The 25286-nt window shown below is 37.3% G+C and overlaps 1 protein-coding gene across 1 annotated transcript in view; it reads right to left on the bottom strand.

Moving 5' to 3' along the window:
• LOC150101006 (venom factor-like) overlaps positions 1-25286 on the bottom strand; it is a 697967-nt gene that overhangs the window by 504098 nt on the left and 168583 nt on the right. The window contains exons 12-13 of the mRNA XM_090401101.1: positions 4073-4141; positions 105-299 (exon numbers count right to left, since the gene is read on the bottom strand). Of these exons, the coding sequence (XP_090257227.1) occupies positions 105-299; positions 4073-4141 (264 nt within the window). The remainder of the gene's footprint in view (positions 1-104; positions 300-4072; positions 4142-25286) is intronic.

Genomic DNA, 25286 nt, shown 5'->3' with positions numbered 1-25286 from the left:
TATTAGATCATATATATGAGTATAAATCAATTTCATTATCAAAACAGTGTGGCATAAAATATTAATGAACTATAAGAAGGCTAAATCAAAAAACAGACTCCTACCTCAGATTTGACTTTACAGAGGTTTTCCACATTTATTTTTAATGAATCAACTACTAATACATTTCTGTGAAGAGCATAAGCAATGATTCGAATGCTCGGTACCATTTCATATGTAACAGTGAACTGTAATTTCCGCTCGGTAACTTTGCCTTTGCGAAGCTGACCAGAAGTTAAGATTTTTCCTCTTGAAGCAACCTAGATGAACAGAAAAGTTTGTTTGTTTGCTAGTTGTTTTTTTTTCATAAATGAACAATTTTTAATAATACAAATAAATAAATTTTCTTTCTAGCTACAATGATGTTTTTCCTAATTTGTGCTGTTTTTATTCCTAATGCCAGGAAGAAAACAGTAGGAGAAATGTGTCATTTTTCCTGATGTGAGAAGTAAGGAAAATAACTCATTTATTTCTCTCATTTATTCCTATCATGTGAGACAGTGTATTACCCTGATCCAGAGGGAATACTCTTAAAATTTGATTACTCTGTAATTTGACTATTTCAATTTTCTATATTTGATTACATATTATGAAGAAAACAGGTGAAAATATTCTGACTGTAATGTTTTCTTTAGGATCTACCTACTTGATGTGGATCAGGATTTATTTAATTAATGCAGTTTAGGATCTACCTGACTGATGCAAATTTATATATTAATGTTTTAAGCCGAAGCTTGTAATTCGAATACCATGCACTCGTATGCAATGATGATGAGCTATAAGTTCTGTAAAACCTCATGCGGGAAATTAAAAAAAAAAGTGATAGCTCTTTATGTGTCCTCTTCTAAAATTTGAATTAGTTTATCTCCAAACAAACTGGTATGATAAGAAATAAATGAGCTTACATACTAGCTGCAATATGTGATTATTGAAAAGACACAAATGCAGTTACACCCCGAGTTATGTAAGTAATGCGTTCCGTAAATATTGACGTAACTCGAATTTTACATAAGTCGAATTTGTAAATTGCATGCATACAATAAAATGTTCAATGGCTACTCAAATACCGCTATCTTGCATTTATTTTTTTTGCCATTAATCAGATATTTTCAATTTTTAATATTTTTCATTTTTGGGGTGATTAAAAAATATTCAATTATAAAAAAAATTTATCAATTGTATTTGAATAATATACGTACTGTAAATATGAAAGTATGAAAAATATATAATATAAAAGAATATAAAAACAAACTGAAATATTCGCTTTTCAAATAAAAAAATATCTTGTGAGAGCTAAGTTGGCTGTTCTACGGAATACTGTTCTGTGGGAAGTTTTACCCCTTTCGATGTTTCCATCTATGAGGAACCACGCTTCTTGTCCTCGTAGATGGCCTTTGGCCTTGTAGCTAGACATATCAGAATAGACATGGTGGCTAACATTTTAGAACCGCTCAGTGTTCAGATCCATCGATTCTAATTTTGCTAATGGCATGGTTATCAAGTTAAAAACCTCGGCAAGTACCTTCGTTGTAAATTTCTTTATGTCTAGCAGTTCAATCAAGTTTAGTATTTTCTTCGGAATTTCAGAATGCCTTCAATTGAATAAGGTCATCATTATTCATATTTATGAATTTAGGGACACAAAATACACGTGTTGAAAATATTATTTTACTGATTAATCATAAAATAATAACTTGACATTTCGACCCCTCAATACAGGAGTATTGAGGTCATCATCAGAAGGATACATGTGTATAAGAACCAAGCTATATGCTGTTGCACTCTATTCAGGTAAATTACATCTACGTGATTAACTAATCTTTTTTCTTAGCCTGCCCTCTAGTGATAAAAAAAAATTACCAATAAAAACTACAATAAACTCTGCTAAAGTCCTCCTCACGTACTAGGATTCTTCTAATATTATATAGTTCATATTGTTATATTACGATTATCTTTTGGATTTGTACAGTACAGGTTGCTATTGAATGTTCAGGAGAAAAAAAAAAAAAAAAAAAAAAAAAAAAAACACTTCACCAAGACTTCTTCTTGTATTGAGATTTTCCCTTGTGGTTGCTATGAAGGTTGCAGATGGGTCCTCCACATTCTTGGAAAATGATGGTTTAACCATTCCAAGAATGTGGAGGTCCCATCTGCAACCTTCATAGCAACCACAAGGGAAAATCTCAATACAATAAGTCTTGGTGAAGTGTTTTTTTTTCTTTTTTTTCCTCCTGAACATTCAATAGCAATCTGTACGTAATATAACAATATAAACTGTATAATATTAGAAGAATCCTAGTATGTGAGGACTTTAGCAGAGTTTATTGTAGTTTTTATTGGTAATTTTTTTTTCCATGTAGATGTAATTTACCTGTATAGAGTGCAACAGCATGTAGCTTGGTTCTTATACACGTGATGATGACCTCAATACAGAAGTCGAAACGTCAGGTTATTATTTTATTATTAATCAGTAAAATAATCTTTTCAACACGTGTGTTTTGTGTCCCTAAATTCATAAATATGAATGCTGATCACTGTGTAACCTTAAAAGAAAGGTCATCATTAGTTAGCTCTTCATTGTGACTCAAAAGAAGCTCATTAATGTCACCATTATCCACTTCCAGCTCTAATTGCTGTGCCAGTTGCACACATGTCTCCACCACCTGTAACAGTCACAACATATCAGTCATTGCTCTTGTTCCGTGAAACACTTAAAATTATGGACCATTTCTGAGCAGGGCTTTTTCCACACAGCGTTCATTGTTGTCTGCTTGATTTCATCCCAAGCCTTGATCCATAGGTTGCAATAGTGAGGTAGTTCTAGGAGGAAGGTAAACAACTTTTACATCAGGATGAAAGTCATCCAACTCTTCTGGGTGACCGAGGACATTGTCCAGGAGGAGAAGCACTTTAAACAGGATTCCTTTCTCGGCACAATATTCCTTCACCTGGTGAACAAAGTGGTTATTGAACCAGTCTCTGGGAATGGAACACTGTAAGCAGTTAAAGTTTTAAGTCCCCTGAAATGTTGCTACCAATCATAACAGTCATCTGATCTTTTACAACCTTGAATCCAGACATAGATTTTTCCTCTTTTGCAATAAATGTCCATGTTGGCATCCTCTTCCAAAACAGCTGTTTTATCGACATTAAATATCTGCTCAGCAAATATTTCCGTTCCTCAATTATTTCTGCCATAAGTTCGGGAAATTGACTTGACGCATCTGTATCTGCACTTTTACCTGTGATATTGATGCTGTGCAGATTTGTACATTTCTTGAATCGTTCAAACCATCCAGCACTAGCTTTAAATGTACGCTCCACATCCATGATGCTGACCTACTCTTTTAAATCCTTATCTAAGGACATGGCCTTTTCCTAAATAATCAGGAAAAGGCTTATCCTGAGTAAACTTAATGGCATCCGCTTCTGTGTTAGATCATTGATACAGTGAGACAACAATTTCTCCATCTCTGATATTGGGCCCAGCCTCTTCTTGGTAATAATTGTGCCCTTCAATGCTACCGCACCTTTTGCACTTTCAACAATGCAAACTTTATCCTTCACTATTGTATTCACTGTCGAAATAGGTCAATTTATTTCCGAAGCTATTATTGATAGAATTTTCCAGCCTTCATACATATAAATTATTTTCAACTTTTCTTCTAAAGTAATTGCAGACCATTGTTTTTTAGATTTATTACTACCGCATTCATTTTAAGGGTAAAAAAACACGAAACTATAGGTAATAACAAGTGACTGAGCTAACTGCACGAGGCATCTACTACTACAATAAGGCAGTCAAAGACACATCTGCACAAAGCCATAAATGTGTTCATACGCTGTAGTAGATTTATTACATAACTGCAAATTTACATAAGTCGTGTGTTACATAACTCAGGGTGTAACTGTATTCAGATTTGATAATGAAAAAAAAAGTAAAAGTTTACGTATAACAAGATACATTAATATAATTAATGTATCTTGTTATATGTTTTCATCCAGAAGAGAATATAAAAATATAAGTACTTACCACAAAAAAAATATCTGTTATTTCCTTTGATGGTTCTGAGTAAATGGTTCCAACAAATTCATTTCCAGGCTGAAACAAAAACAATCATTAGCAGAAAAACAACAATTTACAAACATAACTGGAAAAAAAAATACTAGAAGATGTCTATCTGATTGTATCAAGTTGTACAAGTGAGTTAATTTCTTTTTATATGCAACATCCATTATGAATGTATTTTCTTCCTTGTTTTGTACAGTGGAAGAATTACAATGTCAAAAACCATTTCATAATTGTGGGAAAAAAAAAAAATTAACTCTTGCTAAATATTTAGCATAGAAGATCCATGATGTCAGGAGTATTTTAGAAAGTGTGAAAAATCACGTTACATTGGGGAAAAGATTAAGAATGTTAGTGATTAACAACTTAGGATGCAGAGATGAAAAGTGAAAGAGATTATTATATTCCGTGTGTAGAGGCTTAAGTGCTGTGAGGACATCATGTTGGAGACTTAATGAATTGTATACATCTTTCAGAAAGGATTAAAACAGAATTTAATACTTCCAATATTTCATCTCGGGGTGCTTAAGGGTCAAAGCTGTATAACTGAGAGGAGACCTCTACATAGCCTTTAAAGGAATGCAGAGAACCGACCAGGGCTTCTGACCTAATGTCCAATCCTCACCTTCTCGTGGTGCACCCTGTTGGATATACACTTGGATACTGAACGAACGACGATGGGCTGGCAATTTGGGATTTAGCTGACCAAATTGTATTCTTATTGGTTAAATCAAAATAAAAAATGATGGTACCACATGACAAAATTTCATGCTGGCTGGAGCGTCGCCCGGTTAAATAAGGCCCCTGTTGTTTTCGCCAGGAAACCAGGGCGAACAGCGAAAAGTCAGCTACTGGAACAAAACTAAAAACAAACCCAAACTCAACGTCACCAGAGTTAAAGATCGGTACTATCAACGTAAGAAGCCTGAATGGCAAAGAAATGGAGCTAGCTGAGAAATTAGATAAGTACCAGATCGACATAATAGGGGTGACTGAAACAAAAAAGGCCAAAACTGGTGAGATCTTTCTGAGCAATAAATACAAAATGTTATATTCAGGCAATGACAATCAAGGAAAAGAAGGAGTAGCCATAGTATTCAACACAAAATACGAGGCTAATCTTCTTGAATGGCAGTCAGTCTCAAGTAGAGTAATGTGGGCAAATATGAGAATGGAAAACTGGACAATGAGACTTATTTGTGCCTATGGTACCACAGAAGGTTCTACTAAGGTAGAAGTGGTGGAATTTTTTGATACTTTAGAAAAAGCACCTCACACAATGAAAAAGGAAAAGTTGGTCCTTGTTGGGGATCTGAATAGCAGAGTAGGAAATGATTGTCAGACATACACAAGATTTTGGAAAAATTTGGACAAAAAGAGCAAAGCTAATAATAATGGCAAATACCTGTTGGATTTCTGCTCAGGACATGGACTGCTTATTACTAACACCATGTTCCAACATAAAAATGTGCACAAATTCACATGGAGAGAAGAGGCTAGGAATAAGAAAAGTCTCATTGACTATGTTATTGTTGATAGTGATGTTTTCTCCCTGGTGCAGGACACAAGAGTGTACAGAGGATTTGAAATTGGAAGCGATCACTATTTAGTCTTCAGCAGGATAAAATTGAATTTCATATTGAAAAGAATAACATGTAAGAAAGTTTTAAAGCGAATAAAAGTTGAGCAGCTCTCAGATGTGAACTGTAGACTAAAATACACAAAGATTATTGAAGAAAAAATGAAAGAGTTTGAGAACAGGAATCAAACCTTGGAGAATCAGTGGCAAACTTCGAAGAAAACATTGATTGATTCTGCCAGAGAGGCATGTGGTGAGGTTGTCTGCAAGGATAAAAAAATCAGAACTCCCTGGTGGACACAGGAAGTTAAAGAGGCAGTGAAGGAAAAGAAGAAAGCATATCAAAAGTTCCTGTCAAATAAGTCAGCTTGTGCTCTTAGAGAATATAGAGACAAATGTAAGAATGCTAAACACTGTGTAAAACTAGCTAAACAAAAGTCATGGGAGGACTTTGGCAAGAATATAGAAAATAAATATCAAGAAGGTGGCAAAATATTCTGGAGGTTGTTGAAGAAGCTTAGAAATGGAGGAAAGAGTGCTGTAAAAGGAGTTAGAGATGATAAAGGTGACATGAAAACAGGAGAAAAAGATATTCCTTGAAGTATGGAGTAATTACTTTGAAAAATTGCTAAATGAAACAAGCAGTGATGACAGCACAGTGGTAAAAACACTCAACAGGCATACAGTCAGGAATAAATATCCATACTTGAAGTAGAAAAAGCCATCAAAGGCAGCAGGAATAGATGATATTTGACCAGAAATGCTGAAGTATGGTGGTATAAGAGTCTTACAGTGGCTGCACTGCATAGTTCAGAAAGCCTGGACAGAGAGACGAATTCCCGATGATTGGAGTAGAGCTCCCATAGTACCCATATATAAAAAGGGAAATAAAACTGAATGTGAGAATTACAGAAGTATTTCCCTACTGAGTGTTCCTGGCAAGATCTATGCAAGTATACTTGAGAAACGGTTGAAAAGAATTGTGGAAGAAAAGCTTGGTGAAGAACAAGCTGGATTCAGGCCAAACAGAGGCTGTCAGGATCAGATCTTCACTTTACGACAAATAGTCAAGAAAGCATGAGAATATAACAAAGATCTGTATTTAAGTTTTGTCAATTTGGAAAAGGCATATGATAAGGTGCCAAGAGAGAAGCTATTCAATACGCTGCAGTTATATGGTGTCAATGGGGCATTATATCAAGTAATACTTAGTCTTTATTTGAGTTGTAAGTCAGCAGTTAGAATTGAAGGAAGTACAGGAAGATGGTTTAATGTTAAATCTGGTGTCAGACAAGGATGTACATTATCCCCTCTGTTATTCATTATCTATATGGATCACATTATGAAGGAAAGTGGTATTAAACATGATATCAAAATGGAGATGTTAATGTCAACTCTTTGCTTTATGCGGATGATGTTATACTTCTAAATAAATCCGCTACAAGTCTGCAAGATTCTCTGACTAAATTGAATAGCTGTTGTAATAGATATGGTATGAAGGTCAGCAATAAAAAGACAAAGACAACGAAAATAGGCAGAATCATTGAAAATGTCAACTGTGTTGTGAATGGAGAACCTGTGGAACAAGTAAAACATTTCAGCTACTTAGGCACGATTTCTACTGAAGAAAATTAAATATAGAAATAGACAACAGAATCAGCAAAGCTGGTATGGTGGAAAGTCAATTGAATAAATTCATATGGAATAAGAGAGAAATTAGTCGGAACACTAAATTAGCTGTATACAAGACAGTGTTCAAACCAGTTTTAACTTATGGATCTGAGAGCTGGGTCAGAAGTAAAACACTTGACCAAAGACTAGAGACCGCAGATATAAGTGTCCTGAGAAAGATTATAGGCATGAACAGATGACATCAATGGCAATATCATATTAAAAACGAGGATATTAGGAAAGAACTTGACATTGTCAGCATCCAGGAATGCGTTAGCAGAGCTAATCTCAGGTGGTATGGTCACCTAAACAGAATGGGTGAGGAAAGATTAGCAAAACAAGTGTTCTCTGCCAGGTTGGCAACAAAACAACCCAGAGGAAGACCAAGATATAGGTGGATAGATACGGTACAAAGTGCCTTAGATGATAGAAATATAAGATCTGATAATGTTGGAGTCTTGACAAGTAACAGACTGATTTGGAGGAAAATTGTAGATAGGAAGTTAGTAATGATATAATTTTTTCATGTAGTACTATCACATCCTGTGCACCCCTTGTGGGTACATGGCAGGAATTTGATGATGATGATGATGATATATTTCCTCTCAGTCACTGAGACATCTTCAGGTATTACAAGAAAACTAATGTAACATATATACACAAATACCACACAATACTCAGTATTGTGTGGTATTTGTTATTCAGAGTATTTTGTGGTATTGCTAATTCAGAGTATTTTAGTAATAAAGGGTGACACCTTTTGGCTACTTGTATATGGTAATATTGTATTACATCAACCTTGATATCACTTTTGGGTCTGGTCCCACTGATGAGACCTCAACAAAGGTTGAAATTGGTCTGGGTAGTGGCCCTTTCCAAAATGCGTAGCATTACATGTGTCCATAAGGATATGTTCATTACATTATAGGATATACAAGTAGCCCAGTCGTGAAGTGACTTGAATGTTACATTAGTTTTTTTGTAATCCCTGAAGATGTCTCAGTGACTGAGATGGAATATAGGAAGTATTAAATTCTGTTTTAATCCTTTCTGACTGATGTATACAATCCATTAAGCCTCCAACATGAAGATTATTATATTAGCAAGTATAAATGATCTGGAAAGTGACAATAATGTGAGAAAGTGTTTATAATTCAAGAGGATATGAAAGAGTTACTGGCACAAACAAATGACAACAATGAGATAGTAAAAACTGAGTCTGCTGCCATGGTATGATAGAGATGAGCTGATAAGACCATGCCTGCAAATGAATCAATGTGTAGGGGTGAAAGAGGAATGCTGTAGTGTGTGGAGGAAGTCTGAAGGATAGGCCTTGTATAAGGCTGACAGCTTGTCTGAATGTATTTCAAGTTAGGTATTCTTGAGAAAATGTTGTTCAGTGAGAGTTTGGAAGTGCAGAGTCAAGGGGAAACTAGAGTATTTAGGAATGCAGGCATGTGTACATGTGCGTGTGGAAAGGGGGGAAGGAAGCCTTGAGCGAGTAGAACAGCAACTGGTATTCACTCGCAAATGATTAGGGGTGTCAGTTTAATGCAGCAAATGTAAGGTCTTGAGGGTTGGGACACATCGATGGGACGCAGCATATTCTATGGAAGGAGATAAACTGGAGGAAGTAGAGGAGACAAGAGATCTGGGGTTGATGATTGATAGAAACCTGAAATTTAGGGGACATATTGCAAAGGTAGTGAAGGTAACGCAGAGGATTGCTGCAATAATGAGAAGGACACTGACCTGCAGAGATAAAATGGTTATCATTCCGTTGTATAAGACTCTGGTCAGACCATACTTAGACTATTGTTCTCAGATCTGGTCGCCAGGATTTGAAGGGGATAAATTATCTGTGGAAAGGGTACAAAGGCAGATAACAAAGATGGTGTCAGGACTGTACAATATTAGTTATGAGGATCGGCTGAGGGAGTGTGGACTGCAGAGTTTGGTGGATAAAAGAAGGAGAGATGATATGATTGAGACTTTTAAACTGTTGAGAGGTGGTTACAGGGTTGACACTGGGGAGTTCTTTCACTTGGTTGAACAGTGGGAAGGAATCGTGACAAGGGGCCATCCCGGGAAGTTACAAAAGGAAACTGTGAGAAAGAGGGTGAGGAGTGGTTTCTTTGCATGGACGGTGGTTGAACCACGGAATGCATTGCCTGATGGAGTGATGAGAGCAAGAACAGTCAATGAGTTCGAGGAGTGGTATGATAGACTTTGTGTTTCCTAGGAGGGACCTCCCTCGATGAGTCTCGATAGACTTGTGTTTCTTAGAAAGGACCTCCCGCGATGAGTCTTTTGACTCCATGGAGGCCTGAATAATAATAATAATAATAGTTCAGCAGTAGAAAACCAAACAGATGTGAGTAGAATAATGATCAAATCATGCTGAATTAACTCTTCAGGTTCTGAAATTGATGGGATAGACAACACAAGGAATGTGGAGGGATGGGAGCTGAGAGGGATACTGCAGTTTATGTAAACTAATGCCAGAAACATCAGGAAAAAAGGGGAAGAGTTTCTGGCAGTGGTTAGTTCAACTTGGCCAAAGGTTACAGGCATTATTGAGAAGGCTAACATTCGATGGGCCAGTTATAGAAATAGAATGCAATCAGAGCAATACTTTGAGAGAGAGAGAGAGAGAAGAAAACAAACAAGATGGCAGAAGGGGTTTTGCTAATGATAGGATTATTGAAACCAAAAAGACCAGTTCAGCAAGAAGACTGAGATGTAGAGGGCCAGAGCATTTGAGGCAATCTAGTGTAAGAAAGAGGCAAACAACGGTGAAATTACATAGCCAGTGCTGTTCCAAGACACAAGATGTAGCAAATTACATAAAAACGATTATCTCAGGATTTGTATTGGAGAAGTCATTATTATTATCATATGGGCATTTCCATGGCATCAAAAGACTCATTGCTGGGGACCCACACTAACCACTATTCACACAATAGATATCACACTGTTAAAAGTTTTTCCACTTAGTTATACTATAAATTAAAGATGCCAAGAAGTTATATTCTTGGTTTCATCCTTTATCCAAGTGTAAGCAAACAAAGTTTACACATGAAGTCACTTCAAGACTGGCTACTTGCCTTAGTATCCCATAATGCAATGCACATATCCTCACAGATGATGCCATGCATCATGTGAAGGATCACCCAAACATGTATTAGAAGTGTGAATTTCTTTTCTTGATTACTTGTATAATAAATTATAACACTTTTTTATGAATGTTAGTCAAGTGAGTTTTAATTTTTCGTCCTACTAGTTTCACCGATTTTTGCTATCGGCATTAATTTTGGAAGTTAAATCCTAGTCTGTTACCTTCATATCGCTTACCAATTGTATTACTGAAGATGCCGATAGCAAAAATCGGTGAAACTAGTAGGACGAAAAATTAAAACTCGCTTGACTAACATTCATAAAATAGTGTAATAGTTTATTATGTATTAGAAATGTTTTATATAGCCAGACCCAAAAGTGACACCAAGCATAACACATAACATTACTGGCTGGATGGGTGAAGCAAAGATGCTTTTCGTTTTTTTGTTGGTGAAGAACTTCTCAGCTAGATCTAGAAGTAGGGAGGAGATGTAAGGGATGTTCATTTCTCTGTGGATTTGTGAGTTTCTGATGTACCAAGGGGCATCTAAGATCATCCTCAGGCATTTGTTCTGTATTCTCTGTAGTTTTTGAATGTTTGTATTCATGATATGATTCCATGAGGGGGATGCATATGTGATAACAGGGTGTATTACCATCTTGTATATGAGTAGCTTGGTTTTTGTATCCGGTAGAGCTGGGCGATTACTTTCGATGTCTTTGAGGCAGTGTGCTTTATGTGATTGCTGAACTGGAGTTTTTTATCGAGTATTACTCCGAGATATTTGATGTCATTCTGCCATGGGATCTTGACACCTAAGAGGTGAATGTTATCCATGTTGTGGACTCTCTTTCTGGAAAACAGTACGGCTGAACTTTTTTGGGGGTTTACTTGGATCCTCCAGTCTGCCAGTGATTTTTCTAGAATGTGAATGCTACTTTGTAGTTTTCTAATTGCCAGATTTGGGCTCATAGATCTTGCCAGTATTGCAGTATCACCTCATCTGCATATAATGCTGTGATTGTTGTTCTTGGGTTCCGAGGGATGTCTGCTATGAAGATTGAGAACAGGAGAGGTGCCAGAAGGGAGCCCTGAGGAATGCCTGCCGATACCTTTTGTCTGGATGATATATTGTTTCATTGATTTTGATTTGCATATTTCTGTCTTTCAGGTATGAGTGGATGATTTTTGTTAACTTAACTGGCATCTTAAATTTTATGAATTTATACAGAAGGCCTTGATGCCATACTTTGTCGAACACCTTTGCCGCATTGATGAAGATGGCAGCTGTGTGTTGTTTCCAACTGTAACCATTTGTGATGATCTCCACTAGCCGGTGTAACAAGGTTGAAGTAATGCAAAAGTCATATTTCCATATACAAGTAGTCCAAAGGTGTCAGAACTTATTACTAAAATACTCTGGATAATAGACAGATACTGAAAGTTTTTCCACTTAGTTATACTATACATTAAAGATGCCAAGAAGTTATATTCTTGGTTACATTCTTCATCCAAATGTGAGCAAACAAAGTTGGAGCATGAAGTTACTTCACAACTGGGCTACTTGTATATAGAAACTAATGACTTCACATCAATTGCCTTAGTGCCATAATGCTATGCATTATGGGACGGGCCACTACCCAGACCAGTTTCGACCTTTATTCCCATCTCATCAGTGGGCCATCAATAAAGGTTGAAAATTTCATCCAGAAGGATGAAACTAAGAATATAACTTCTTGGCATCTTTAATTTATAGTATAGCCAGGTGGAAATTTTAAAGGGTGACACCTTTTGACTATTTGTATATGGTAATATGACTTTTGTATTACATCAACCTTGATATCACTTTTTGGGTCTGGTCCCACTGATGAGACCTCAACAAAGGTTGAAACTGGTCTGGGTAGTGGCCCTTTCCAAAATGCACAGCATTACATATGTCCATAAGGATATGTTCATTGCATTATAGGATAATAAAGCAAAGATGCGAAGTCATTAGCACCAAGAATATAAGTAAACTTATTCACTGTTGTAGCACTCCAAAGTACCTCTGGCAATCCATTCCACTCATTCACCATTCTCCACACAAAGATCTAGTCTGCACACCCTTACTCACTACACTTTTTTAGGGATGATTCCATGTTCTCACCCTACTGTAATGTATTAAAAATATCTTCAGTCGTTCTTATAGAATCATTTTAGTAACTTTATAAGTTTCTATCATGTTCCCTCTCCTCTGCTTGTCAACCAAACTATGCAACCCACATACCCTCAATCTATCCTCATAGGAAGCATTTCATAGATATGTCACCAACTTGTTCAATTGTCTCTGAGCACTCTCCATCACCTCCTAATCTCCAGAAAATCCAGGTGACCACATCTGTGTGTAGTAGTCAAGATGTTTCTGAATAATAGCCTTATAATAGTTCTTCAACATCAAAGTAATCCTCTCAGCTATTCTGCTAACTCTTGCAGTATGTCATCTGAACTTCAAATCTCTATCTACCATTATCTACAGATCCCTACACTCATCAATGTCCTGTAATCCAGTACCATCAATATAATACAAAGTACATAACCTTTTTATCTCGAAGTGCATTACCTTATATTTTGCAATATTAAATTGGCAGACATTGTCCTTCGCCCACACTGCCAATTTACTTAAATCAACCTGTAAGTTGCCCTGTTGCCCTCCCCAATTTTGCATCATCAACAAACCACTCAATATCTCCTTTAAATCCTCCTCTATGTCATTGCTATACAAATTATATAGTGGCTCCAATACAGAGCCCTGGTCACCACTAGTCACCCCTCATTTGCCTTGATTCTCTACCACACTCATCCATACCACCAGCCTCATATCCATTCCCATTTGCTCCAACTTATGTAACAGTTTTCCATGTGCTGTATTCTGTCAGATGCATTTGAAATTCCAGCAATATCATGATGTTGCCATTTCCTTTATTCAATTCCACTGTCCCTCATTATAAAATTTGGGTAAATTAGTAAGGCAGAACCTACCTTTTACAAAGGTAGGTTCTGCCTTACTAATTGCTAGGTGCTGCTCCTTACAGAATATTTTATTCCAATCCATCCATTTCTGAATTTTATGTTTAACCAACTTTTCCAATACTTAAACCACCACTCCAGAGATATAATTTGTGTGTAATTTGCTACTTCTGTCTTGAAGCCACCCAGGGGTGAATTCTCCATGCTTGCTATGCTTGCTCACATTTGGATGAAGAATGATTGCTGAGAAAAATGGCAGCCAAGACTTGGCTGCCATTTTTCTCAGCATTGGTACCACGAACATGGACTCTATTATACCTCTACTTGAACCCATGCTTTTGAAACAATACTGCATAATAACAGTCACAATTAAACAAACACACTTTTTAATATTATTATACAGGCACCTGCATGGAGTCCAAAGACTCATCGCGGGAGAGCTATCTATCCACAGAATCTATCATACCTCTCCTCAAACCCATTAACAAAGCACTCACGACTAACTTTGGCATCCCATTCCACTCATTCACAACTCTCCAAGCAAAGAATCTAGTCCTCACACCCCTACTAACCACACCTTTATTCAACTTCCAGGGATAACACCTTGTGTTCCTCTAACCAAGTGTTGAAACTGCATCTATCCTATAAAACCTTTTAAGCAACTTAAATGTTTCTATCATATCCTCTCTTTTTCTCCTATCAACCAATTCTTGCAATCTACACTCCTTCAATATATCCTCATAGGGAACATTCCACAGGCTCACCATCTTGGTCAATTGCCTCTGAATCCTCTCCACCACTTCCTCATTCCCAAGAAACTCAAAGGACCAAACTTGAGCACAATAATGTTGCTCAGGGCCTTATAGAGAGGAATAAGTTAAAGTTTAGAGGACATATTGCTAAGGTAGCACATAAATTACTTGGCTGTTGAAGAACACATCAACAAGTAGAGATAAGTTCTTCAATAGCCAAGTAATTTATGTGCAACCTTAGCAATATGTCCTCTAAACTTTAATTCTCTGTCTACCACCCCCCCCCCTAAAATCTCTAGCTTCATCTATTTCCTGGAGTACAGTGCCATCAATGTGATACATGGCTTGTAATCTATTTATCCCAAAATGCATAACTTTACATTTCTCAACATTAAACTGATACCCATTAAAACTTTTGCCCATACTGACAGCTTATTTAAATCATCCTGCAAGCTCTCTACATCACCTTGATTAACTATTACTCTACCTACTGTAATTTCATATCACCAGCAAACAACTGAATATTTCCTTTCAAGTTATTTCCTATATCATTTATGTACAAATTAAACAGCAATGGTCCCGCACTGAACATTGCAGCATACTACTAGTCACCTGTTTTTTGCATTGATTCTGCCCCTCCACTTACCAACACAACTGAAAATAAGGAAAATACATTAAATAAATAAATGATTAGCATTATCATGAATATTTGCTAAAAATAAGACATCTAAATGATGTGTGCAGAACACAGACAGTGCTTCTAAGGACAATGTTTGTGCCCTCAAAAGTTGGCAAAAAGCAGAATTCAGGAACAGCTGAACAAGAATATGACATCACAGGGAGCAGTAGTATTCTACACAGTGATACTGCTGAACTTTGTAAACAAATCTGATAGGAAACCATACCACATGAAACTCTGTTGCATTAAATGGAGCAAACTGGTATGGATACAAATGGATGGATATTTGGATAAGAGGGTGTCTCTTGGACAGATATCAATGAGTACTATAACAGGAGGGGGGGGCTGAAATCGGTAGAAGAAAGGAGATTAGTGGTGTACTGCAAGACTCAGTCTACTTCTGTTTGATTTGTACATCAGTGATGCAGGAAATGATTTTGGGGAAAAGTCAGTTATTTGCTGATGCCAAAAAATGAACACAATGTAGAAATCCTGCAGGATGACAAACAGACTAGCAGTATGAGCAAAAAATGATGACGTGTAAGGTCATGCACTCTGAGATGAAAAGATCACAAGCCGTGTTCTACATCAATGAAAATTGCAGGAAACTGATGAAGACAGGGATATGGGAATGATTGTGAGTTTGTTGAAGTTTAGAGAGCATATTGCAAAGGTGACCAAAACAGCATATCAGATTACATAGTTATTGAAGAACACACTGAAAAAGCACGGGCAGGAAGGTTATTATTCCCTTTATAATACTTTAATGTTTTATATAAAATATATAATACTTGAATAAGGTTCACATCTCTACTACAAATATGCAGATCTAGTCTCACAGATTCAATGGGAAATAGAAAGTGGTGGAGAGGTTCCAGAAGTGAGAAACCAAGACTGTGCCAGTTAGTGGAATGCTCCCCATGAGAATGGACTGAAATCTTGGCTTCAAAGACTAGTTAATGGTCTTTGGCAAGTACACACCAAAGAGTTTTTCAATGGATGGAGAAAACAATGGGTCGCTCTAGAAATTCTGTAAGAGTGTGGTTTTACGACTTGATTTTTTGTTTGGAGGTGGTGAATTGGTGGAATGGGTTGCTAGAGGTGGGTATGAGTGCTATGATTCATTGTGAATGAATTCATGGGTAGATACGATAAGTATTGTGTGAACAACGATTAATGTGGGATCCCCCCTACCACTGAATCCAATGAATCGTGATGAGTCTGATGAGTCTTTGACTTCGTGGAGATACCCAAGAAAATAATAATAACAAACTGGAGCAATTGGGGGGAAATGCATATGATGCTGCTGTTAATATAGATAAGAGGGTAGCTGAGGTGGAGTCATCACAGAGCAGTATATAGAGGAGATGAATCCAAAAGAAGGAGAGTGATTAACTGTGTGCCACAGAGTTCTGTACTTAGGCTGAAGATATTTAATAGTACATCAAAGATATATTAAATGATTTAAGGAGAAATATCCAGTTATTTGCTAATGATGCAAAACTCTATAACAGCAATAAAATTATTCATGACTTATTTTTCACAGTATTAACAACACCAAAACACTTTTATCAACAAAGATGTTTTATTAACGCTTATATTTCGCTGATTTTCAACTCAGCATCATCAGAGCACAACACACATGTAAGCGCGACAGTGAGTGAGTGAAACAATATAATTGCAAAAGACAAAAGATCTAAAGTCCTATTTTTGGCGCGCTCTAACGGGAAAAAAAAAAAAAAAACGCAGTTATCCAGGAGTTTTTCTTAGGATAACCGTCTCCCAAATTTTTGGCAAATTAATGCAACCATATTTGTTAAGGTTGGGAGAATTCTTCAAAGCCATTGCTGACTCAAAAAATAATCTTTCAGATCTATAACGACTCCTGAATAGCACATTCGTTTTCCTCCATCTAATCCTGTGTGAAGGAGTGTCCAAAGCGTGGTCTGCCAGTCCCGACTTGCCATAGTAATAGTAGCGAATGTATCTTTCATGTTCTTCGAGGCGGATGTTCACTGATCTTCCTGTTTGCCCATAATAGGCCAAGTCACAGTCACGTGGAACTTCATACACTCCTGGGTGTGCTAAAGGGAGAAGTTTATCCTTAGGCGAGCGGATCAGAGTTGCCAGCTCAACATGAGGTTTGAAGGTGGTGCGAAGGCCATGTTTCAACAATACTTTGGCTATCTTTTCCGACGTACCTCTGATATAGGGAATAGAAATGGTCATGTTGTATTCTTGTGTATTAGAGGAGGGCAGAGTAATGGGCCTATGTAGTATTTTATCTATTTTGTAGGGATTGTAGCCGTTGGCTAAGAACGTATGGCGCAGGTACTGGAGTTCAGTGGTCAGAGCTGTATCGTTAGAACAAATGGCTCTAGCTCTGCGTGTAAGTGTTTTTAAAATGCCGTGCTGTTGGACTGGATGATGATGTGATTCTTAAATTCCCTCCACAGTTTTTTTTTTTTTACAGCTCAAGCTTAATGGTGTTATTCATCCATTTAATCCCTAACTGATTTATTATTCGGACTCTAGATATACTACTGCAAACACTTCTTAACTGTCTCCCATGCACTATTAAAATCCAGCCCTTGCAGTTTTACATGCCATGGCACTGAGCCAATCAAACTCCTAAGCTTGTCATACTTACCAGTCCAATAATTCCACATCTATCCTGTCTTAATTGTAAATTCCACACCTTTAGCCACATCCCAAGTCAAGACCCTATGATCACTCTCACCAATTGGTGGCAATGTGGTCATATTCGTTATAGTCAAATCATCAGATGCAATTAGTAGGTCAAGCACTCTCTAACCCCTAGTATTTTCCATTACATGCTGTCACAGATAGTTATCCCTTAATAACCACATAAAATCTAATTCCTTCCTCCCATGTGTCCTCTTCTCCTTCCAATCAACGTTACCATAGTTGAAATCTCCCATAATAATTACCCTCCTTCCACTCATTTCTTCTATTTGCTTATGCATACTATCTCCACCATCTATTCTATCACCTGGTCTATAGTAGCATCCAATTGTATATTTTGTTCTGCTAGCCTCAATCTCACACCAAATGGCCTCAAATGTGCTCTTTTCTCTATCCTGCAATTCAACTTCTATTCTCCTTGGCTGCAGCTCATCAGCTATCATCAATAATACTCCTCTCCCCATTTTATTCTCCCTGTCACTCCTGAACACACTATACCTGTCACATTCAATCCCACTAGCTATATCATCTTCAGTCAGCCATGTTTCACTAATGCCAATAATCTGTGGTCTGGAAGTGCCAACCAAGGCCAAAATTTCTTCCTTCTTGTTTCTTCCTTTTCTAATACTCCTAGCATTAGTATACAAGAATTGCAGAAGCCCGTTAGTCCCATCACTACCTTGATGCCTTATACTAACTATCCCATTCTTATTTGTTGTCCTTCTTAATCGCTCAGGCATATTATACTCATTCATACACTCAACTGTTTCCCTAAGGTCTGCATATCTACTTCCCCCCCCTTAATAAATCTAGTTTCCCTGATACTGCACATCCATTTCATTCAACAACACTTTTTCAAGTCTCCATACACCAAATCCATTCAAATGCAAACCATCCATCTTATATAGATCCTTTCGCCCATCGAACTCGCTCAACAAATTCCACGCCACTCATCCTGCATAACCCGTGCATAAAGTCATTAGCAATTATGGCCCTCCTCCTAAAATCTTCACTGTCATACTGTGGCAACAGACTAACCATCCTAACTCTCTCACTCTTCTCTTTTGCTACCTCAAACAATTTCTTCAGGTCCTCTATCATATCCATTTTATCTCCTTTTAAATCATTCTTACCTGCCACGACTATCGTTTCTTTCACCCTTTGCTTTTGCTCCTTAATAGACTTACGTCCTTAATGATTGCACCAGGTTGGTACGATTTTGTGAAACTCTCAACTATCACACTTCGTACTAATGAATCTCCATATGGCACTCACTCCTTCATTTTGTTTATGTTCACAATCATATTCTTATTTTTCTTATCATATTTTTTTTTATTGGCTGTTACACTCGGTAGACATTTGTGCATATGCTCTAGCTGCCGCTTTGCCCTATGTACTGCTCCGCTTAACCGTGCGATCTCACTCATTGCATCTATCTCGTCTTTTTTATTATCTGTTAAACCTTTCATTTGTTCTGTATTATTTCCTTCTTTCTCACTTTCAAGTGAGGGGATGGTAATGGCCAGTTCAGTGGATTAATAACCATGGAAATTCTTATAGAAAAGATATAATGGAGCAACAGAGCATTTATTAGGAAGCGGAGACTGGAAAGAGTCAGTGAGAGATGGGTCATAAATTAAGCAATTAACTCTATTCTGAATAAAATCAAGAATTCTGAGTGAGATCCTAGGTACACCATCCAAACTGCAAAAACAATATTCTAAGGTTGTGTGGATTGAGACTAAGTGTCAGGAATTGAGAAAGATAGAGAAAAGTAATTAATCTTTAAAGGTATCTGTGGCATAACTATATACAACAAATTACATGATAACCACAATAATTAACTTTAATGAAATGAAGGTACAGATATGTTGTAATAGGTTTCACGGTATGATAAGAACACAGATGGTTAAGAAAATAATTACTATTACTATTATTACGGGCAACTCCAGGGAGTCATTAGACTCATCGAGGGAGGCCCCAAATCATATTCATCACAACTATTCGACATTCATACAGTATCTATCATACCTCGACTTAAACTCATTCACTGTCACAGCATCCACCACAGACTCAGGGAGCGCATTCCACTCATTCACTACTCTAAAAGTAAAGAACCCAGCTCTAACACATTTACTAACCACACTTTTGCCCAGTTTCCATGGATGTCCCCTAGTCCTCCCACAACCAGCCCTGTTCTCAAAAATATCTTCTGAATTAATTTTATAGAAACCCTTCAGTAATTTGAATGTCTCAATCATATCTCCCCTCCTCCGCCTATCAACCAATTTATGCAACCCACAAATCCTCAACCTGTTCTCATAAGGTTCATTCCACAGACCTGCTATCATCTTGGTCATTCGCCTCTGGATCCTCCCCATCAAGAAGAAACCTAGGTGACCAAATCTGAGCATAGTAGTCGAGATGGGGTCTTATCAAGGCTCGATACAGAGGAACAATAACCTGCTTGTCTCTGCTTGTCAACGTATTCTTCAGCAACCAAGTGATTTGATGAGCTGATTTGGCCACTTTTGCAATGTGTCCCCTAAATTTCAATTCCTTATCCACCAACACTCCTAAATCTCGTGCCTCATCAATTTCCTGGAGCACGGTTCCACCAATGCAGTAAACTGCCGCCAATCTTTTCACCCCAAAATGCATAACCTTACATTTTGCCACATTAAATTGACATCCATTCTCCTTAGCCCAGACCTCCAATCTATCCAAATCATCCTGCAAAATTTTGACGTCATCTGCATTCACTATTGCCCTACCCAACTTCGCATCATCCGCAAACAAATGAACTGTTCCTCTCAGATCCTTTCCTATATCATTAACGAACAAATTAAACAGCAGTGGTCCAAGAACAGATCCTTGTGGCACACCACTAGTCACAGGCCGTCTTGTGGACTCTACTCCTGAGTAAACCACTCTCTGATATCTCTCCGTCAACCACCCTCCTATCCATCTCACCAACCCTATGTCCATTCCCATATGCTGCAATTTACTGATTAGAATTCCATGTGGTATCCTGTCAAAGGCCTTAGCAAGGTCCAGTAGAATCACTGTAAACCCATTACCCTTATCCAGTTCAGCCGTCACTGTGTTATAATACGTGAGCAAGTTACTGAGGCATGACCTACCCTTCACAAAACCATGCTGTCCCTGATACAGTATCCCATTTTCTTCTATCCAATCTTGTATTTTCCTCTTGACTATTTTCTCTAAGACCTTGATAATGATTCCTGTTATGCTGATTGGCCGGTAATTTTCAACAGCAGCCTTGGAACCACCTTTGTGCAGTGGAACTATTTTCCCCTCTTTCCACCCCCTTGGTACCGACCCAGACCCGAGGTTCAAATTAAACAAAATGGTCAAGGGCACTGACAATTCTTTGGCCGCTTCACGTACGACACGAGCTGGTATACCATCCAATCCCACAGATGTATTGACATTGAGGTTCTGTAATAGACTAACTATTTATTAACTTAAAATAACTATTTATTAACTTAAAAGTTAATATTTCGCTGGTATTATATCCAGCATCTTCAGAGCACACAACACAAAGTTTGTTACAAATGCAAGACAACCACAATCCGGTGTAACAGTGGGGCTAGTATAAGTGATTGCAGCATGCAACACAAGACTAAAGTCCTAATATGGCGCCATCTAGGTTTAAAAAAAAAATAAAAAATTCAAGTTTTGAAATAGTAGTCCAAATGATGGTCTTAGAAAGTTTGAAAAAATATAAATTAAAAAATAAAAGTAATAAATATTAATTTGGTCTTAGGATGACTGTCTCTCAAATCTTTGGTAGAAGGTACAGATATTTCATACTGAAAATAATAGTACATCAGTGTGTAGAAGCAAGCTAATCAAAGAAACGGGAATACAAGGTACGTACAACAATTAAGAATGGTTGCTGCATGCTAGAAATTAATATATTAATAAATAATATTACGAATATTTTTGATGGTTAATAAAATGAGAATCTCCCAAACATTTGGGAGAGACAGACAATTGTTCTGATTGAGATTTGGACAATGTAAAAGGACCACAATTTTTTTTGAAAAGGTGTTCATATTTAAAATTGCCTGTATGGAAAAGATGAGCTTCATCCCACTAGATACTGTGCTTAGTATCAATACTATGTTGTGCCAGACCAGACTGTTTTGAGGTTTCATGTATTCAAAATAATAATTATTATTATTATTATTATTATTTGTCTCCTCCAGGGAGTCCAAAGACTCATTGAGGGAGGGTACCTGCTCTATAACTGCCTCCACAATTCCATCCACCAACTAACCACAACTACAACAACGCCATTTACCACCAACCACCACTAGTATTTCCAAAGACAATCACAAACATCCATGCCCACCACAGGATTCGAACCCGCAGCCTTTTGGCTGGAGAGCAGATAGACTAACCACTCAGCCAGCCAGGCTGACCAAGTGGACTTATCAAGGGAGGCCCTAAACATCATGTCAAGAAGAACTATTCAGCATCCACACAGTATCTATCATACTTTGCTTTGAACTCGTTTACAGTCATGGCAACCACAACAAACTCAGGCAGCTTGTTCCACTCATTCACCACTCTCCAAGTAAAAAACCTAGTTCTAACACCCTTGCTAACCACACTCTTGCTCAGTTTCCATGGATGGCACCTAGTCCTCCCACCACCAGTCCTGTTCTGAAAAATATCCTCTGAATTAATCTTATAGAAACCCTTCAGTAATTTTGAATGTCTCAATCATATCACCCCTTTTCCACCTATCAACCAATTTCTGTAACCCACAGATTTTCAACCGTTCTCGTAAGGTTCATTCCATAGATCAGCTATCATCTTGGTCACTCGCTTCTGGATCCTCTCCACCTCCTCCCCTTCAAGAAGAAACTCTGCTGCCCAGATCTGGCCACAGTAGTCAAAATGGGGTCTTATCAAGGCTTGATAAAAAGGAACAATAGCGTTCTTGTTTCTGATCATCAAAGTATTCTTCAGTAACCAAGTGATCTGATGAGCTGATATAGCCAATTTTGCAATGTGCCCCCTAAACTACAACTCCCTATCCACCAACACTCCCAAATCCCTGGTTTCGTCAGTCTCCTGGAGTACAGTTTCACCAATGTGGTATACTGCTGCTAATCTTTTGACCTCAAAATGCATAACCTTATACTTTTGCACATTAAACTGACATCCATTCTCCTTACCCCAGTCTTCCAATCTATCCAAATCATCCTGCAAAATTTTTACAAATTTTGCAAGATGATTTGGATAGATTTTGACAAAATTCACTATTGCTCTACCCAACTTTGTGTCATCAGCAAACAAATGAACAGTTTCTCTCAGATCCTTTCCTATATAATTAATGAACAAATTAAATAGCAGTGGTCCAAGAACAGAACCCTGTGGCACACCACTAGTCACAGGCCTTATTTTGGACTCTACTCCTGAATAAACTACTCTCTGATATCTCTCCAAAATAATATGGATGTTCATTCATTCTTTTTTTCCACAGAACAGCCTCTCTGCCCAAAGTATGTTAGATTACATTTTTTTAGCAAGTGTGTATCAACCAGGTGGAGACTTTATAGTTACTTATGTAACAGAGAGACAATGAGAATGCAGGTGGATGAATGGGAAGTCTTTAAAAAAAAAACATTAATGTAAATATAGCAATTGGACTAGACAGCATGTTATCCCATGCACTATGAGAATGTACAAGAGAATTGGCAGTACCTATGATAAAGTTGTTTATTATTATCATTACTATTACGTGACACCTCCAAGGACTCATCACAGGAGGATACTGTACTCCACTATACACAATGCCATTACAACAGAGTTGTTTAATCGAAGTTTCAGCTCTAGCAAGTTACCAAGAGAGTAGTATGAGGGCAAGATTAGTTGCATTACATAAAGGTGGCTCTAAGACAAAAATAGAAAATGAGGTAAATGAATGACAGACCAATTAGCATCTAATGAGTAGTACATAAAATAATGGAAAAGTTGATTAAAGGTAAAATCTAGGAATGGGTAGATATGATACTCTATAGAAGTGAAGGAGGCATGATGGCTATGAAAAAGGTAGGTCCTACCTTAGTAATTTACTTACATTTTATAATAGAGTTACAGCATACTTTATAAGGGAAATGGCTATATGATACTACTGGACTTTGCAAAAGCATTTCACAGAATATGCATAGAAAACTGTTACATAGGCTGAGCAAATAGGAATAGATGTGAATAAGGTTGCATTAATGGGAGGTGGCTGACAGACAGATACCAGAGAATAGTATATAAAATAGTATACCATATACTATTTTATATTATAGTACAATCTATAAGAATGAGAGTGGCTTGCAGAGGATCTGTACTAGGATCACTACTGTGTAAGTTGTATATTCATGATACATGGAATATTTAAGGAGGAAAATATTCAGTTGTTTGCTAAGAATGTGAAAAAAAAACTAGAGAGGGAGGGGTGATAAAGATGAAGTAGATATCCTGCAGGATGTTTAAATAAATTAGCAAGGGAGGGGGATATAAAATGTAAGACTCTGCTCTTTGGGTTGAAAAGATTACATAACCGTGTATCACACTGATGAGGTATGAGGGCAAGATTAGTTCTGGATTGCAGGAAATTGATGAAGATAGGGACTTGGAGGTGGTTCTGGTGGACACAGGGCTGAAGTTCAGAGTTCATATTCCAAAAATGAACAAAATAGTTCAAACAATTACTTGGATCTTAAAAAATACACTAACAAGTAAGGGAGGTCATTATCCATCTTTATAAGGCTACGATGCAGCTGACTACTGCACACAGATTTGGCCACCTAGGGATCAGGAGATAATGGAGAAGATCCAGAGACAAGTGACCAAGCTAGTGACAAGTCTATGGGATGCTCCCTATGAGGATAGACTGAAGGTGTGTGGGTTGCAAAGTTCAGTTAACAGTTGAAAGCTTAAAAAAAGGATGGATTTTATAAGATTGACACAAATGAATTTTTTTCAATACATGACAAAATAGTAAGAGAAAAATAGAGGATCATCCCTAGAAGTTGTGTAAGAGTGTGAAGTCTAGATTTTTTTTTCTTGGAGAGTGGTGAATGAGTGGAATGGATTGCCAGAAGTAATTGTGAGTGCTGCAGTAGTGAATGAGTTTAAGGAGAGGTATCGGTAGATATTGTGTGAATAATGTGTTTCCTATGATGAGCATATCCACTCCATGGAGATAGATACCTGTAGATACCTTTAATCTATTATCATAAAAAACCAAAAATTTGGCTACGCTATGTAGATGACATTTTCATCATTTGGCCAGGAACAACAGATGAACTCATTGCTTTCAAAAAGAACCTGAATAATTTACATAAGAATATAAAATTTACTTTAGAATAAGAAGAACTTAGAAAACTTCCTTTTCTTGACATCCTATTAGAAGTCAATGAAAAAGATAATAAACTTTCTTTCTCAATATATAGAAAACCCACCAACACAGGAAGATTTGTTAATGCGGCCTCACACCACCACCCTTCACAAAAAATAGGTCTAATAAAAACCCTGAGGGACAGAGCTTATATTTCCAGCACAGAAAAACAGAGAAATGAAGAATTGGAATATTTAACACAGATCCTCAAAAAAAAATGGTTATGAACCCAAGA

The sequence above is a fragment of the Typopeltis vanoorti genome, chromosome 12 (genome assembly GCF_054136105.1).
Source record: "Typopeltis vanoorti isolate ZY-2024b chromosome 12, IOZ_Tvanoo_1.0, whole genome shotgun sequence".
NCBI lineage: Eukaryota > Metazoa > Arthropoda > Arachnida > Uropygi > Thelyphonidae > Typopeltis > Typopeltis vanoorti.
This window is presented reverse-complemented; position numbering and strand designations above follow the sequence as displayed.